This window comes from Bos taurus, chromosome 5 (assembly GCF_002263795.3).
Source record: "Bos taurus isolate L1 Dominette 01449 registration number 42190680 breed Hereford chromosome 5, ARS-UCD2.0, whole genome shotgun sequence".
In the NCBI taxonomy this organism is placed as follows: domain Eukaryota; kingdom Metazoa; phylum Chordata; class Mammalia; order Artiodactyla; family Bovidae; genus Bos; species Bos taurus.
In genome coordinates, this window is record NC_037332.1 from 56,142,290 (window position 1) to 56,159,104 (window position 16,815).

At 39.9% G+C, this 16,815-nt stretch overlaps 1 protein-coding gene across 33 annotated transcripts in view; it reads left to right on the plus strand.

Annotated features, from left to right (window-relative positions):
• R3HDM2 (R3H domain containing 2) overlaps positions 1–16,815 on the plus strand; it is a 160,066-nt gene that overhangs the window by 110,830 nt on the left and 32,421 nt on the right. For 24 of the 33 annotated variants that reach the window (XM_059886670.1, XM_059886672.1, XM_059886676.1 and 21 more), the window contains 8 exons: positions 3,787–3,986; positions 9,969–10,010; positions 12,083–12,169; positions 12,686–12,812; positions 13,815–13,893; positions 14,541–14,600; positions 15,162–15,302; positions 15,730–15,838. In XM_059886670.1, coding sequence (XP_059742653.1) covers positions 3,822–3,986; positions 9,969–10,010; positions 12,083–12,169; positions 12,686–12,812; positions 13,815–13,893; positions 14,541–14,600; positions 15,162–15,302; positions 15,730–15,838 — 810 coding nt within the window. In that variant the 5' untranslated portion in view covers positions 3,787–3,821. Of the gene's footprint in view, positions 1–256; positions 381–3,786; positions 3,987–9,968; positions 10,011–12,082; positions 12,170–12,685; positions 12,813–13,814; positions 13,894–14,540; positions 14,601–15,161; positions 15,303–15,729; positions 15,839–16,815 lie in introns of all 33 variants that reach the window. The other 9 variants (XM_059886677.1, XM_059886678.1, XM_059886674.1 and 6 more) reach the window with 2 other exon arrangements.

Consider the following 16,815-nt stretch of genomic DNA (forward strand, 5'->3'; position numbering starts at 1 on the left):
ACACCCAGGGCTGATCTCCTTCAGAATGGACTGGTTGGATCTCCTTGCAGTCCAAGGGACTCTCAAGAGTCTTCTCCAACACCACAGTTCAAAAGCATCAATTCTTCGGTGCTCAGCTTTCTTCACAGTCCAACTCTTACATCCATACATGACCACTGGAAAAACCATAGTTTAAGTATACTGCTTAATAATTTCACATACATATACTATGAAATGATTACCACAATAAGTTTAGTTAACATCCATTTTCTCATAGATGATTTCCTTCTGCTGCTGCTGCTGCTGCTGCTGCTGCTGCTAAGTCGCTTCAGTCGTGTCCGACTCTGTGTGACCCAGTAGACGGAAGCCCACCAGGCTCCCCCGTCCCTGGGATTCTCCAGGCAAGAACACTGGAGTGGGTTGCCATTTCTTTCTCCAATGCATGAAAGTGAAAAGTGAAAGTGAAGTTGCTCAGTCGTGTTGACTCTTAGCAACCCCATGGACTACAGCCTACCAGGCTCCTCTGCCCATGAGATTTTCCAGGCAAGAGTACTGGAGTGGGGTGCCATTTCCTTCTCCGGGTTTCCTTCTAGGTTGATGAAAATGTTTTGCAACTAGACAGAGGTGGTGGTTACACAACATTGTGAATATATTAAATCCACTGAATTCACTTCAAAGTGCTTAATTTATGTTGAGTGAATTTTTTCAATTCAATTAAATACAATTCCAGGCCAAAATTTTTTTTTTTCTTTTGATGAGAACTTTTAGGAGCTACTCTTTTAGCAGCTTTCAAAATATACCATGCAGTTAACTGTTGTCATCTCTATAGTCATTACATCTCCAGTACTTACGTATCTTTTCACTAGGGGTGTGTACCTTTTGACCACTTTCATCCAGTTTTCCCCACTCCCCACCTCTAATTTTTCTTTCTGACAGAGTAATCTGTTTAAGGTTATTTAAGCCTGAAAAAAAAAAATATTAAAGATCTATCATGTGGTAAAAGTAGTAAACTTAATTTTGTTTGACTCTGAAGGCAGATTTAGGGTCAGGATTGAAACAGTTCATAGCTTTCTATAGGGAGAAACTATACAACAGTGAAAGTGAAAGTCGCTCAGTCGTGTCCGACTCTTTGTGACCCCATGGACTATACAGTCCATGGAATTCTCAAGGCCAGAATACTGGAGTGGATAGCTTTTCCCTTCTCCAGGGGGTCTTCCCAATCCATGGATGGAACCCAGGTCTCCCACATTGTAGGCGGATTCTTTACCAGCTGAGTCACAAGTTAAGGCTATAAAATGGTGAGTTGATCCTGTCCTGGGAGTTTTCTAGAAGAAAGCAAGTTCCTCTCAGGAACTCACACAAAAGAACTCTTCTTTGGGGAGGATGGGGATGATCGCATGAGGTTGCATCTAAGAACTTTTCCAGTTCTCATCTTTATTGATGTTTCCCAGCTAAGAGATACAGAGAAGGGATGTACTAAGTTTTACTATCCTTCAGACTGAAGAGAATTGAGGCTTTATTTGTCCATGGAGAGAAAAGACAAGTATATGTGTGTATGCAGTTCCCATGTGCAGCCAATGACCATAAGCTCTGTAGGTTATAACTTTAAAGAGAAATTATTTGGCTGCATTATGTCTTCGTTATGGCACGTGGCAGCTTCTGTTGCAGTGCTCAGGCTTCTCTGGAGTTGTGGCACATGGTCTTCAGAGTACATGGGCTCAGTTGTTTTGGCACACGGACTTAGTTGCCCCATGGCATGTGGGGTTTTTGCTCTCTGACCAGGGATCAAACTCACATCCTATGCATTGGAAGGTGGATTCTTAACCGCTGTACCACCAGGGAAGTCTTTTTATAGAAATCTCCAGACACTGAATCAATTAAAAAATAAAATATCAGCCATTTTCCTTGTGTAGTCAGTATCTTCCAGTGTTTCTCATCTTTAAATTCAACTGTATGACTGATTGTATGAGTGACTTTGGCCTTTTAAACTGAGTCTCCAGGCAGCTGCTCAGGAGCTACCAAAAGGTGAACAAAGCAATAATCTTGCAGACTAATTTATACCAGGTTGAGGTTACACATGCTTCTTAAGAACCTTCTGGGTCTTATCCTTGAAACTGATTTGAAGGAGGAAAAAATGTCTGGCATGACAATTTTCTTGAAGCACTTCTGTTTGTTTAGCTTAGTTTCTAGGGTCACATGCCAAGAGACACAGCATCTGAGAGGGTTTCCAGTCTTATCTTTTTAAAGAGGGGAAAGAATTATTTAGGATTCAAGTACAGTCAGTAATCCATGTAAGGGGAAGCCTCTATTATAAACCATTGTTGGAGCTAAGTATGTTTGACTTCAACAGTTGTTGAGAACATGAATCTTTGTATAGAGCATCAGCTTCTGTTTCTGAATATGTGCTGAGATTACTATGTTGACCTTATTACAGGGTTTCTTGTAGCTATAGCAAGTGACAAGAGCTAGCAACCCCTGCAGTATAAATCTCTGTGTTTTGGGGACCCAGTAAAGTGACTGAACTCAAATAGTGAATAGCAAAGCAAAGATTCTCCCTTCCTCCAGGGAGAGACCTGGTCTTTCTGAAGAGGAGATGACTACAAACTCTTCTTACCTTTTCAGTTTGCTTAAGATAAAAGAAAGAATTTAAGATTCTGTAAACATTGTCTGATTTTGCTGCTTTTTTGATGGAGGAAACACTTGAAGTTGTTAACAGTGTTGTGGTTTGTGGTAGCTGTAGGGGTTCTCCCTTGGGAAAGAAGAGTGGTCTTCTCTAGTATTGAATAGAGCTTTATATTTTCCTCCGTTCTGAGGAGAGTCTGGTGAGTTAACTCTGTGAAGTGCTCAAGCTGAAAATGTGAGCAAATTTCTGGAGGGAACAAGGGAGGGAAAATAAAATGCCAAGGGGACTTTATACTGCATTGCTTTAGAACTGAATCCTGGTGAATCTCAAAATAATTATGCTGAGTAAAAGAATCCATATAGTGTATGATGTAAAATTCTAGAAAATGGAGACAGAACTGTAGTGACAGTGGTTGGCTGGGAATATGGAGAGGGGAGGATGGGCTTATAAAGGAGCAGGAGGAAGCTTTTATAATATGCCCACTGTTTTGATTGGGATGATGTTTCACAAATGTATGCATGTTTCATCATTCATCAAATTGTACATTTCTTTTGGCTGTACCACGTGGCTTGCAGGATCTTAATTCCCCACCAGGGATTGAACCTGGGCCCTCAGCAGTGAAAATGTGGAGTCCTAATCACTGGACTGCCAGAGAATTCCTGTGGTGATGGTTTAGTTGCTAAATCTGACTCTTATGACCCCATGGGCTATAGCCTGCCAGGCTCCTCTGTCCATGGGATTCTCCAGGCAAGAATGCTGGAGTGGGTTGCCATTTCCTTCTCCTAGTACATTTTAAATATATGAAATTTATGTCAGTTTTACCTCAGGAGACCTGCATTTGATCCCTGGGTTGGGAAGATCCCCTAGAGAAGGGAATGGCTACCCACTCCATTATTCTTGCCTGAAGAATCCCATGGACAGAGGAGCCTGGCAGGTGCTATAGTCAGTCTACAGGGTCACAAAGAGTTGGATATGACTGAGCTACACCCTAAAGTTAAAAAAAAACACACCACACCCTAAAGTTAAAAAAAAAATGAAATTTTTTTTCTAGGGGCAACATTTATCAAAGAACCCTATACTGGGTTATAGGAAGGCTATTGTAGGCTTCGTGTGAAATACTAATCTTGTAAGTGTATTAACTATAGATGCACAACTCCTGTTTAATGCATTTCATGTTTTTTTAGGAGTCCATAGAGGCTACTGTATTCTATTGAAGAAGATGTCTAACAGCAACACTACTCAAGAGACCCTGGAAATAATGAAAGAATCGGAAAAAAAGCTGGTGGAAGAATCTGTAAACAAAAACAAGTTTATATCTAAGACTCCAAGCAAAGAAGAAATTGAGAAAGAGAGTGAAGATACCAGTTTGCGTCAGGAGACACAGGTAAGGATTAGAAGCGCATCCTGTGTGCATTCTTCTCAGCAAAACAGAAATGTCCTTATGGGTGGTATTGGAGACCTATAGGAAGCCAGTCACTTACACAGACATTGGAATCTCCCTAAAAGCCAAGCTTCAGTTCTCAAGAAATATCTCTTCCACTTTTTGTCAGAGTCCACAATGAAGTTCAAAGAAAACAGAATGAAATCCCTAATCTGTTAGGACCTGAGTAACACTGGTTCTTGCTACATTTTGATATTTTTTTAATGATCAAAAAATAAACTATATAGTGATATTTAATGTCATAATATGGCTTATAATAAACTCTTAAAATGAGAACTGCCTGGCTTTATACAGTGTTAAATTCATATTCTGGTTGTGTTAAAGCAGTCAGTATTTTCTGGATCAGAAATAGTCTCTGAACTTGCCACTTGGTAAATGTGCGTGAGAAGAATTTTATTCTTTGGTTGCCATGTTGTTTTCCATCCAAATTCATACTGCAGTGCAGATATGATGGCAGTAGATTGCCAGCCGAGCTTCTTCCAGGGCTCCTTTTTGGTACCCAGCCAGCCCGGCCTCTGAGCCTTCTCTAGTTTACCTGTTTCAGTTCTCTTCCTTGTGGTTACAACTAGTTTCCTCTGTTACCCAAGCTGAAATAGCATAAATCCTTTCCTTGCCCAGGGGTGAGACTGGTCTTTATTATATGCCTAGGAGGTAGACTGTTAACTGCAGTTAGTTTAAACAACAGTAGCAATAACATATTTGAGGGTCTGGAGACTTGAAGCATGATTTTTCTGGACAACCAGTTCACCTAGGCCTTGTCTTTAAGACAGCAACAACACGAAGGGATAAATTAAATTAAAATCAGACAACTCTGAATATTTTGTTCTCTAGCTACCTGCTTTTTCTACTGTTTTTCCTCTTACAGTTTGCCAGATCTGTGTCATGGCTGCTTTTCTTTCCATTATCTTTTGCATGTGAGTTGTCATTCCCCACCCATCCTTCCAGGGTTTGGGGAGACAGTCTGCCGCTGTTGCAGCTCTACTTTTAACTTCCACTGATACCAATAATGAATTTTAAATCCTCAGGACAGATAAGTGCTGAATATTTAATTATGTGCTGTCATGTTACATGGACGATAATAATTAAATGAACTTTTGAGTTCAAGTTACTCTGTTCTCAGGAGACTATTTTAAGTGGTGTTCTGAACTCCTGTTGTGTGTTCTTCTTGAAGATAGGCAGAAAAGAAAGGATGACTATAGGTTTTATATGCCTTATGGATACTTACTTGGTTTAAGAATGTCTTCACCTATATGTCTGGATAGGTTGTGTGGGAGGCTGGGAAGGGAACCTGCCTCCCCTCAGACTCCTTTCGTGGCTGCTAGTGCAGGTTGAGTTGCTGCTGCCATTTCCTGGAGCTCCTGCTCCTTCTACAAAGTCTTCATTCTTGGCCACCCTTGGCCACCCTTCAGAAGCCTTCTCCCCTCTACCAGTATTCCTCTTCAGTAACACTAAAAATTTTGCTCTTTCTCTTACCTTCCTCTCAAGTCTTAAGTCTCCCTAAGAATCTTACTGATGCTGAGAGTACCTGTTATGAATTAGAACTGGATAGTTCCAAATATTGTTCTAGAATATTATGAATTGGAGCTGGAAAGTTTGAGGAAAGGGTACTTTCATTACTTGTGCTCTGAGACATATTCTTGGAATCAGCAATTGGAATTCAGAACATCTTTGGCATGAAAACAGTGCTATGTAAGACAGGTTCTGAGATTCAGTTTAGAATGGGCAAGCCCTGACGTAACAAATACTGAACTCTTAGGTGGGTCCTTTAAAGAACTGAGCTAGGCTTTCTGCCTTTATACTTGTAATCCCCTCTGATTCATCTACCATACTGCTTTAGAAAGATGGCTATGAAATAATGATCTGATTGTGTTAATTCTCTTCAACCTTTCTGTGTCTCTTCATGCTCTAGGCTAAGTCCCAAATTTGTCAGCATGGCATATTGTGACCTAGACCCTTGCCTGCTATCCATCCACCTCTGACATTCTATGCTTCAGCCTAACGGATTCCCTGGTCCCTGTTATAAATTGGAGCTGAAAAGTTTGGAGAAAGCATGCTTTTATACATGCTTTCTCTAACTAGAACGCCTTCCTTGGTGTTCTTTCCCTGGCCTTTGCCAGGTCAGTTTAGTCTCATCATTGTATCTCTAAGGCCCAACACAGTTCCTTGCAGGCATTCATTATTTATGAACATATGAATTTATGAATTCCTAGGTTTTAGATACTTGCACTCCTATAGCACTTCATAAGTACCTCTGTAATGCACTTAATATCCTATATTGTAATTGTCCATTTGTCTGTCTTCTTCAGCAGAGTTATGAGTTCCTTTTTGACAAGGCTTCTGTCTTTTATCTTTGTATCCTCCAGTAGTTAGCATGGGGTCTGCTAACTAAGTTAGCACTAGGCCTTCAGTATGTGTTTGACTATTAAATGAAAATTATGCATTCTGAGAAATTCACAGATTTATACATTTTTGTAGAGATATAAATTGGTATTTATAAAGTTAAAGATACCAAGGGAACATTTCATGCAAAGATGGGCACAATAAAGGACAGAAATGGTATGGATCTTACAGAAACAGAAGATATTAAGAAGAGGTGGAAGAATACACAGAAGAACTATTCAGAAAAGATCTTCATGACCCAAATAACCACAATGGTGTGATCACTCACCTAGACCCAGACATCCTGGAATGTGAAGTCAAGTGGGCTTTAGGAAGCATCACTACAAACAAAGCTAGTGAAGGTGATGGAATTCCAGTTGAACTATTTCAAATCCTAAAAGATGAAGCTGTTAAAGTGCTGCACTCAGTATGCCAGCAAATCTGGAAAACTCAGCAGTGGCCACAGGACTGGAAAAGGTCAGTTTTCATTCCAGTCACAAAGAAAGGCAATGCCAAAGAATGTTCAAACTACCACACGGTTACACTCATCTCACAAGCCAGCAAAGTAATGCTCAAAATCCTCCAAGCCAGGTTTCAACAGTACGTGAACCATGAACTTCCTGATGTTCAAGCTGGATTTAGAAAAGGCAGAGGAACCAGAGATAAATTGCCAACATCCTCTGGATCATTGAAAAAGCAAGAGAGTTCCAGAAAAACATCTACTTCTGCTTTATTGATTATGCTAAAGCCTTTGACTGTGTGGATCACAATAAACTGGAAAATTCTTGAAGAGATGGGAATACCAGACCACCTGACGTGCCTCCTAAGAAATCTGTATGCAGTCAAGAAGCAACAGTTAGAACCAGGCATGGAACAGACTGGTTCCAAATTGGGAAAGGAGTATGTCAAGGCTGTATATTGTCACCCTGCTTATTTAATTTATATGCAGAGTACATCATGAGAAATGACAGGCTGGATGAAGCACAAGCTGGAATCAAGATTACTGGGATAAATATCAATAACCTTAGATATGCAGATGATACCACCCTTATGGCAGAAAGTAAAGAGGAACTAAAGAGCCTCTTGATGAAGGTGAAAGAGGAGAGTGAAAAAGCTGGCTTAAAACTCAGCATTCAGAAAACTAAGATCATGGCATCCGGTCCCATCACTTCATGGCAAATAGATGGAGAAACAATGGAAACAGTGACAGACTTTATCTTCTTAAGCTCCAAAATCATTGCATTTGGTGACTGCAGCCATGAAGTTAAAAGACACTTGCTCCTTGGAAGAAAAGCTATGACCAGCCTAGACACCATATTACAAAGCAGAGACATTACTTTGCCAACAAAGGTCTGTCTAGTCAAAGCTATGGTTTTTCCAGTAGTCATATATGGATGTGAGAGTTGGGCTATAAAGAAAACTGAGCTGAAGAATTGATGCTTTTGAACTGTGGTGTTGGAGAAGACTCTTGAGAGTCCCTTGGACTGCAAGGAGATCCAACCAGTCCATCCTAAAGGAAATCAGTCCTGAATATTCATTGGAATGACTGATGTTGAAGCTGAAACTCCAATACTTTGGCCACCTGGTGCAAAGAACTGACTCATTTGAAAAGACCCTAATGCTGGGAAAGATTGAAGGCAGAAAGAGAAGGGGACAACAGGGGATGAGTTGGTTGTACGGCATCACCAACGTGATAGACATGAGTTTGAGCAAGCTCCAGGAGTTGGTGATGGACAGGGAAGCCTGGCATGCTGCAGTCCATGGTGTTGCAAAGAGTTGGATACGACTGAGCAACTGAACTGACTGAAATTGGTATAAGTTCTCTGAAGGGCAATTTAGCAATACATTATAAAAATTTTAAATGGACTGTACAGTATTTGCAGGTATACTCAATGATATAGTCATTGAAGCATTGTTTATACTAACAAACATGAGAAACATCCTAAATGGTCCAGTTTGTGTATGGCCACACAAAGGAATACCATGTAGCCACTAAGAAAAACAGTATCTCTTCTGTGGAGGTATATCCTTGAAGAAAAGTTTAAAAGTAAGGTTTAGGACAGTGTGTACAATCTCCTTTTTTTTTTTTTTAAAGTGTGTGTACACAAGTACAATAAACTTATAGATGCATAAAAGATCTCTGGAAAGATTACAAGAAATTCAATACTAGTTGATCCTTTAGGAGGGATCCAGGTAGCTGGGGAACACATGTAAAAGGAGACTTACTGTTCTGTTTTGTGCCATGTGTATGTTCTTACTTATTTGAAAAAATAGTGACAAATCCTGCTTCATATTCCTGGACTATTCTCTTACTGTAACAGATCTTGGCACTGACCAGACTCACCGTCATTTCTTACTCTTTCCACCCACCTTTCCAGTTCTCCATTTTGCATTGTAGCAGTGTTATTTGATAACTAGTGAAGAGGACAAAGCAAAGAGAAATCCTCACCTACCCAGAACCATGCTGGTACTCTGCCTCTGTCTTGTTTCCCCTCCTCTACCCACCAGCCTCAGTTTTCTCCACACCCCAGTGACAGTTCCATTCCAAACATCTTAAAAGCCCTAAGTATCATGCATAACCCTGCTACTGCTGCTGCTGCTAAGTCGCTTCAGTAGTGTCCGACTCTTATGAACCCCATGGACTACAAGGTTCCTCCGTCCATGGGATTTTCCAGGCGAGAGTACTGGAATGGGTTGCCATTGCCTTCTCCATGCATAACCCTGCCCAACCTCCTCTCCAGAGTCCCCATTTTGACTTCCCAGCTATTCAGAAACCTTATAAATTAATTAGTCATTTTTCCCTTCATCCCACCTCAGGCCCTCATTCATCTTCCTCAGCTTCTATCCTGCTCCTTACTCACTCTTCTTACCTCCCTTTGCTCTGGAGGTCTTGTCCACATCTTCCATGCTCCTTTGTTTTTATCCTGTCCCCATCTTATATCCCTGACCCAAACAGGCTGTAAGAGCCAACAACCAGGAGCTTAGCACTGGGAGAATTCTCATATTCCAGGAAGTAGGTAGTTGCCAAGAAGAGCCTTCATTCCATTTCTGCAGCCTCAGGAACAGGTCTTTCGAGTATCTGAAGTTAGAACTCTCAGTGTGTTGTCCTCCAAAGACAGTATTTTAAGTGATGCTTAGGGGCCATATTTCACATCCATTATAGGCTAAATAGGCTTCTGTTAGCAAAGTGTGGGGAAGAAACACTCGTCATGCTATGGTAGTAATATTTCTGGAACCATCCTAATCAGGAGAGGATTCCCTGGTTTATTCAAAAGTAATTTTTATCAATCTATGAACTAGGCCAACCACTCAGTCTCTTTCTGTTTTTTATCTTCATGGTGAGTGATTTGTCTGCAGGTGGCCTGTGGTCCCCTCCATGTCACAGTTGCTAGAGTTGTTGCTTGGGGGACAACCACGACAACAGGGTCTCATCATAGTTTGGCTGTTACAGTGGTTTTAAAGTTAGTGCTTTTTCTCTGTAAATTTGTATTGCTTTTAAGTGTTTATTTCCTCTACCTTTAATATTTTCTAATCCCCTTCTAACAGAGGCGGACATCCAACCATGGTCATGCCAGGAAAAGAGCCAAGGTGAGAGCCCTTCCTCTATAACTTCTAGTGTTATTAGTAGTGCATTGTACAAATGGACTTAACACTAATATCTAGTGTATTTAGGTTACATATATGTAAAGTTTTTTGCCTATACTTTGTACCCTAATTGTGAACATGCATACACACACACAATCACAAACATGCATTGCACATATACATATGTCCTGTTGGAACGTCTGGCTTTATTTTTCTTTGTTATCTTTAGTCTATTTCAGTTACCTGAAAGGATACCCAGCCAAAGCCTCCCACAAACAAAGCCTGAGCAGATTGATACTGGTTCTGTTGTAGTGTTAGTTTCTCTGCTCATCTCTGGCTCTCTTATTTTTCCCCCAACAGTTTTGGGGATTTTTGCCATGAGAATTTTCTGTAAGATAAATCCTCCCTCCTTAGTAAAATGGTTGAACATTTTTGGACGTCCTAAAAATAGAGGCTTTGTTTTGTTTTGGTTTGGTTCACCTTTTAGGTTGGTTCAGGGAGGAGGATTTTGTTTTTAATCATTGTATGATAAAATTAGCACATCACAGATTATTTGAAGCAGTATTATCAGGGAAGACTATAGGTGTTAGTGGTATGATAGCTTTTTAATTTTAATTAGGGAACAGTAAAATATTAAACTTGTCCTGCATTTGGAAGAATTGTCAACAGAACTAGTAATTAAGGGTATCCACCCTTTTCCCCTAGAAAAATAATGGTAGAATTTGGGAGTGTCCCAGCCAGTATGTAGCTTGGGTTTGAAGAAGACTGTGATGTATGATAAATTGGTTCTGTGGACTGCCTTCCATGGCCTAATCCACAAGTAATGGACTTGACAGTAAAAAGGGTGTTCACGATTTCCCTGGCGTCCAGTGGCTAATTCTCTACACTTCCAATGCAGGAGGTAAAGCTTCGATACCTGGTCAGGGAACTAGGATCCTGTATGCCACATGGCACCTCATAAAGGGGGGAAAAAGCAAACCAGAGAGTATTATCTGCTATTTCACTTCCTCCAAACTTTTTGAAATAAGACAGAAAAGTTTAAAAAGTTTCTATTGTTATTGTCTCCGTTTTACAGAGGAGAAAACTTGGCCTTAATAGAGTTTGAATGAGATTGACAAAGGACATTTATTAGTAAGTGGCAAAACTAGACTTAAAGTCAGTTCTTCAGGATTGGAAATTCTTTTTACTGTACTATACAACCTGAAACACACATACTGTGTTTTGTGCTTTTGTGTTTACTGTAAACTTTTATTTTATTATAAGAACTCTCAATAAATGTTTATAGGTAGATTTGTAATGAGTCACTATAATTTTTGACTTTGGAGATCCCTGGAAGAGCAGTGATTATAATTATAAAGTGAATTTCAGATTTTTGGGGGATTCTCCAGGTAGCATAAATAAACCAAGTGGATTAGTTCTTTATTACACTGAACCCCAAGTGTTAGAAAGTTTTCTTTCTCTTTACTTTTTTCTTAGACACTTTTCCCCATTACATTGCCACCTCAGGTTTAGAGTCATTTAGCATTTGTTGTCTACTGTATGCTAAACACTATTTGTGTTTACATATTTTATATAATTCTCATAAGAACTTAGGCATTTCTAACGCATTTTCATTGTGAGAAAAAAAAGAGGACCCAGAAAGGTCAAGTAGTTTGCTGAGGGTCTCATATCTCATCGTTTGAAACAGAAGTTGAAGCTAGGACTTCTGGCTCTTAAATCTAGTCTTTCTACTAAGCTTTGCTGCTGTTAACTTCCGAGTCTAATATTGGAGCACTGAGCTAGAGAGAGAGGAGAGCTAAACAAAGTGGCTTGCCTATCATCTAGCCAAAAGTAGTTGTTTTGTTGTTATATATCTACTGCTGTAAGCAAGAGAATTATCTTTCAAGTGGATCAGGAATGGATGAGAAGGACCTGTTTGAAGAAGGAAAAAAAAAACCCTCTTTAATGGAAGCAGCAACTAACAGAACCAAGGAGGATGCCCTTTATTCAGTGGAAAGATTTCCAAATGTTCCCCAAGGAAATATGTATGTGTGTGTGTGTGTGTGTGTGTATATATTTTTTTTTTTTTTTTTCAGTCTAATTCCAAGCTGAAATTGGTGCGCAGCCTTGCAGTGTGTGAGGAATCCTCTGCTCCATTTGTTGACGGGCCACTAGAAACCCAGGTAGGTCCTTTATGAGTAAGTATAGCTTTTGAGTTTGGCAGTTGTTTGCTGAACAGTGGTGTCACAACCATGGCATCAACATTAGGCTTGGAAATTGGGGTAGAAAAAGCTTCAAAACAAGTTGTTGCAGTAAAGTGGCATGAATGAGAGCATGAAGTGTAGGTCTTCACACCTGGACCACCCAGGATGATGCAGACAAGGAGATTCCAGGGCTGGATCATGTTTTCCCAACCACACCTTTCCCTCTGGTGGTTAGAACCATTTCCATTCTAATTCTTATGCCAGAAACAGCCAACATAACTTGAGCTCTCCAAAGAGTAGGCTGTGATTATTGGCAGAAAGGACTTAGCCTCTACCTTATTGGTAGAACAAAAACTAAAACAATTTAATTAAAATATTCTCTTTTGTAATACAATGTTGTCACTCTAAGATTTGCCTTCTTTTAGATTTTAAAGGAGCTGCAGGAGAGTTAATTGTTTTCCCTTTTGATTATATTTCTCTTTCCCCTTGTCCAAGGATATAATTCAATTGCACATCAGCTGCCCCTCTGACAAGGAGGAAGAAAAGTCCACAAAGGATGTCTCTGAAAAGGAAGACAAGGACAAAAACAAAGAAAAGGTCCCAAGGAGGATGCTGTCTAGAGGTAAAGACTTTTCCCCCTTGCTCATCTGTCCTAGGGCCTGGTTCTGCAGTGCCCTTTCCTTCCATCTTCCCACTAGCCTTATTGGCCCAACAGTGTACAGTGTCCTGCTGACTTCATCATTGTTTGGGGAGGTGCCTAACTAGGTTACTTTCTTTGCTGCTTTATCCAGCTCTGCCTTAAGGGCTGACAGAGAGCTACTCTGTTAACATTGGGCTACCAATAGCAGGAGGACATTGTAGTCAATTCTGATTTTATTCTTGCTTTTGGAATAAATGGTGATGGATTATCACTGGTAGCAGATTCAATACCATTTATAGTTTAGTTTGGAGATGCTCAGAGTGATTTTTTTTGAATAATCAAATTTGCATGTAATTATTAAGCGCTCTTTAGTTTTAAACTCTTGGGCTGGTAGCAAAAAGACATGGCCCACAGAAATGGAGGGAATTCCCTGGCAGTCCAGTCATTAAGACTCAACTCTTTCACTGCCGTGGGCCCAGGTTCAATCCCTGGTCAAGGAATTAAGATCCCACAAGCCATGTGACATAGCCAAAAACAAATTTTTTTAATGATAATTAAGAGGGAAAAGCAATCGTAGTATTAAAATTTTATAAGCAAATATAAACATATAAAAATAATCACCATTTGAATATATTTGCTGAGGTTCTGGAAAATTCAGCCCCATCAGACCTTACCTAGAATTTATTTTAACTAGAATAAAACCTTTGTTTTGGTCTGGTCTTTTGGTAAATACTGATGGCAAGGTGACTATTCAGTGTAATATGAATATAACACTGTGACCCAGATTCCACCTTCTGTCATTATCATGGGAAATTTTGAGAGGCTGGTAAATCAAGGTTACTCTCATTTTAAGCTAAAACTCCTGAAGTTTGATTCTACTTTTCCTCTTATGTCTCCTGATCAGATTGTAGGCTTCTGCTTGGGGTTAAATATCATACAAAGCAGTTTCATTTATTTCAAATTTATTTCATTGTGGTGTTCTAGACTCCAGCCAAGAATATACGGACTCCACTGGAATAGACCTACATGAATTTCTTGTAAATACACTGAAAAAGAACCCAAGGTAATAACATGATTTGATGGAACGGGGAAAGGGGCCTGAATCAGCAGAATACCCGAGAAGCCAAGTAGCTTCTCAGAATTTTTCTATTATTGTTAGAATCTGGGATGCCCATTTCCCCTACACCCCCACCACCATTTCTCTCCAAAGTAGTTTTATATTCTGTGGAGGGATTCAGAATACCCTTATATTGAGATTTCTGCTTTCAGAAGAGTTGAGAAAAATTCTGTGGAAGAATGGAGACAAAGAAATATCAAGGCTTAAGAATACAGTTAAAAAGTACAGAAGAGAAAAGAACTGATTTGTAACAAAGCTAAATCATACTTGTTTACAAATTCTATAAATAACCAGATGGAGTGTAGAATTACGATTAGTATAAGTATAAAGTATGTGTTTGTATGACTATGACTGCCAACAGAATTAGGTTTCTGATAAGGGAAACAGAGGACATGATTAGGAGGCTTGATTGTTTTTTTAAAGTAACATAAGACAGGGTAGTGAGGTTGGCAGCCTTTACATTTTTGATCCACTCTTGGAGTTTGGATTTATCCCTCCCTTAAGCTTCTATAGTGAGCAGGTTGTGTTTTCAATCCTTGTGTCAGTGTCTATGGAGGGCTGCCTTTTGTTTTGTTTTAATCTTTTTTAAACAGGGACAGAATGATGCTGCTAAAATTAGAACAGGAGATTCTGGACTTTATTAATGACAACAAGTAAGTTACTTGAATGAAATACACCTTAGAGGTGGGAGGGAGTACTGGAAAGAAATTTAGGTAAAATTTAAGGATATCCCTCTTTTATCGTTCCCTTAAAGTCTGAATTTTGAAGTAATAACTCACTAGGAACCAGGAGGAGTTGGGAAGACATAATCACAATGAATCAAAATGTATATGTGTGGAAACTAAATCAAGTTTTTAAATTATCATTTAGACTTGAGTTGAAAAATATTTATATCTTTTCAACAGCTAGCCCTTTGTCCCATATTTCACTATTCTTAAGTTTCTCCCTTTTTTATTTGTAGAATATCATCCAGGTGGTTGAGACCTAGGGCTCTTTGTCTAAGGAGCAGTCTTAATGAAGATGGTGGGTCAGAGGGATCTACACAGTACTGTAGATAAAGCTAAGAGAACTTGTTTGGTTACCATTGAGTAAATATCTATCTTCCTTATAATAATGTCTCATAGGAATTTCTCCACTTTCAACACTTGTAAGAATAATTACAATGGGCTATTATTTGTTCTTATTTCACTTTTCCCCCCTGGGTTTCCCTGCAGCAACCAGTTCAAGAAGTTCCCTCAGATGACCTCATATCACCGGATGCTATTACACCGGGTAGCTGCCTATTTTGGGATGGACCACAATGTAGATCAAACTGGAAAAGCTGTCATCATCAACAAAACCAGTAACACAAGAATGTAAGGGAGGAAACCACAGATTGGGAAGACTTCCCTAGGATAGCTCTAGGGTGGGAGAGGAAGATGCAGGATTTCTCTTTCTGGAGAGGGAGCAGTGGAGGGAGTGGGTAGGTTATATTGTCAAGTTCTACTCTTTTTGAAGCCTTGGAGATGGATTCTAGGGGCATTGGCATTTTGTGAAGACTGGCCCCTGGCTCTCTTCACCTTTAGTGATAGGATAGGAGTAACTGTGGAAGAAGGTAAGTTATAAATGTATAAAGAACAGTCCTTGAGGATTTGATTAAAACTTTCACATGACTTTTGCAATGCCTGACTTCAGAAATTTCCTGGGTGGGAGTTGTGGAATTTAAGAGAACTGTATAGAAGGTCTGCTTCCTAACAGAAGAGTCTTTCTTCCCTTCCTTCCACATTTCTCTCCCAATCCCAGCCCTGAACAGAGATTCTCAGAACATATAAAGGATGAGAAGAATACAGAATTTCAACAGAGATTCATTCTTAAGAGAGATGATGCCAGTATGGACCGAGATGATAACCAGGTGAAGACTGGAAAGGGTTGGGTCTATACAGAGAGATTGCAGTAAGAGAAACTGGGAGGGGAGAAGAGTTTTTGTGGGATGGAGAAAACTCAAAATATCTTAGTATGGAAGGAAACTCTTGAGCTACACTGAGTTGGCTTTAGCTTAATGTTGAGGATTAAGTACACTTGTTGAGCTAAATGCCACCCTCTTAGCCCCAGAGTGACATGGTGCTGAGGTTTGCTGGGTTTTCTCATTTGGCCTGGAACTCCCTGGTTCTGCCACTGACTTCTAACTCCACTTCATTTTGGGACAAAGCAAGGTCCCTCCCTGCTTCAACCTTGATTCAACTGATGGCTCCATTCTTTTTTTCTTTAATAGTTAGGAATTTCTTTGGGAACTACCCAAAGCTACTTTTATCCCACTTGCACTCTTCCTGTCTCAGAGCTAGCCTTGAACTGGGAAAATTGTTATCTGATTTACCCACTTGTAAAGGTGTTTCTGATCCCTTTCTGCAAACCCATTATTCTTTTCCCAACTCCTTCCAGCAAGGTGAGTGAGTCAGTTTGGCTTTTGACGCTTGAAACCTCAGGCAGTATCCCCATTTTGATCCACTCCTGTGGGAATGAAAAGTGAAAAGTCTGCCCCATCCCTTCATTTATGGGCCTGGCTTTTGCCCTGACTTCTAGCGCATCCTTCACATAGTGATTATTTGGAGTTAGTTTCCTAGCCTCATACGGGGTTAAGATCCAGCCTGCTTCTGCTTGGCCTCCAAAGGAGGTTAGGTAGAGAACCAGGATTACAGTTTAAATAATATGGTGGGGTAAAGCCAATAAAATTAGTCTTGCTAATTCATGATAACTCTAATAATATCTTACCTCTAGAGTCAAAATTAGTTTCCTCTCAATATTGTCTGGTCCTGAGACCAGGACTTTTCCTGCTTGCTACTTGAGTATTTGAGGGAGTCCTTTTGAGAAAAGTGCCATTATCTATTGTGG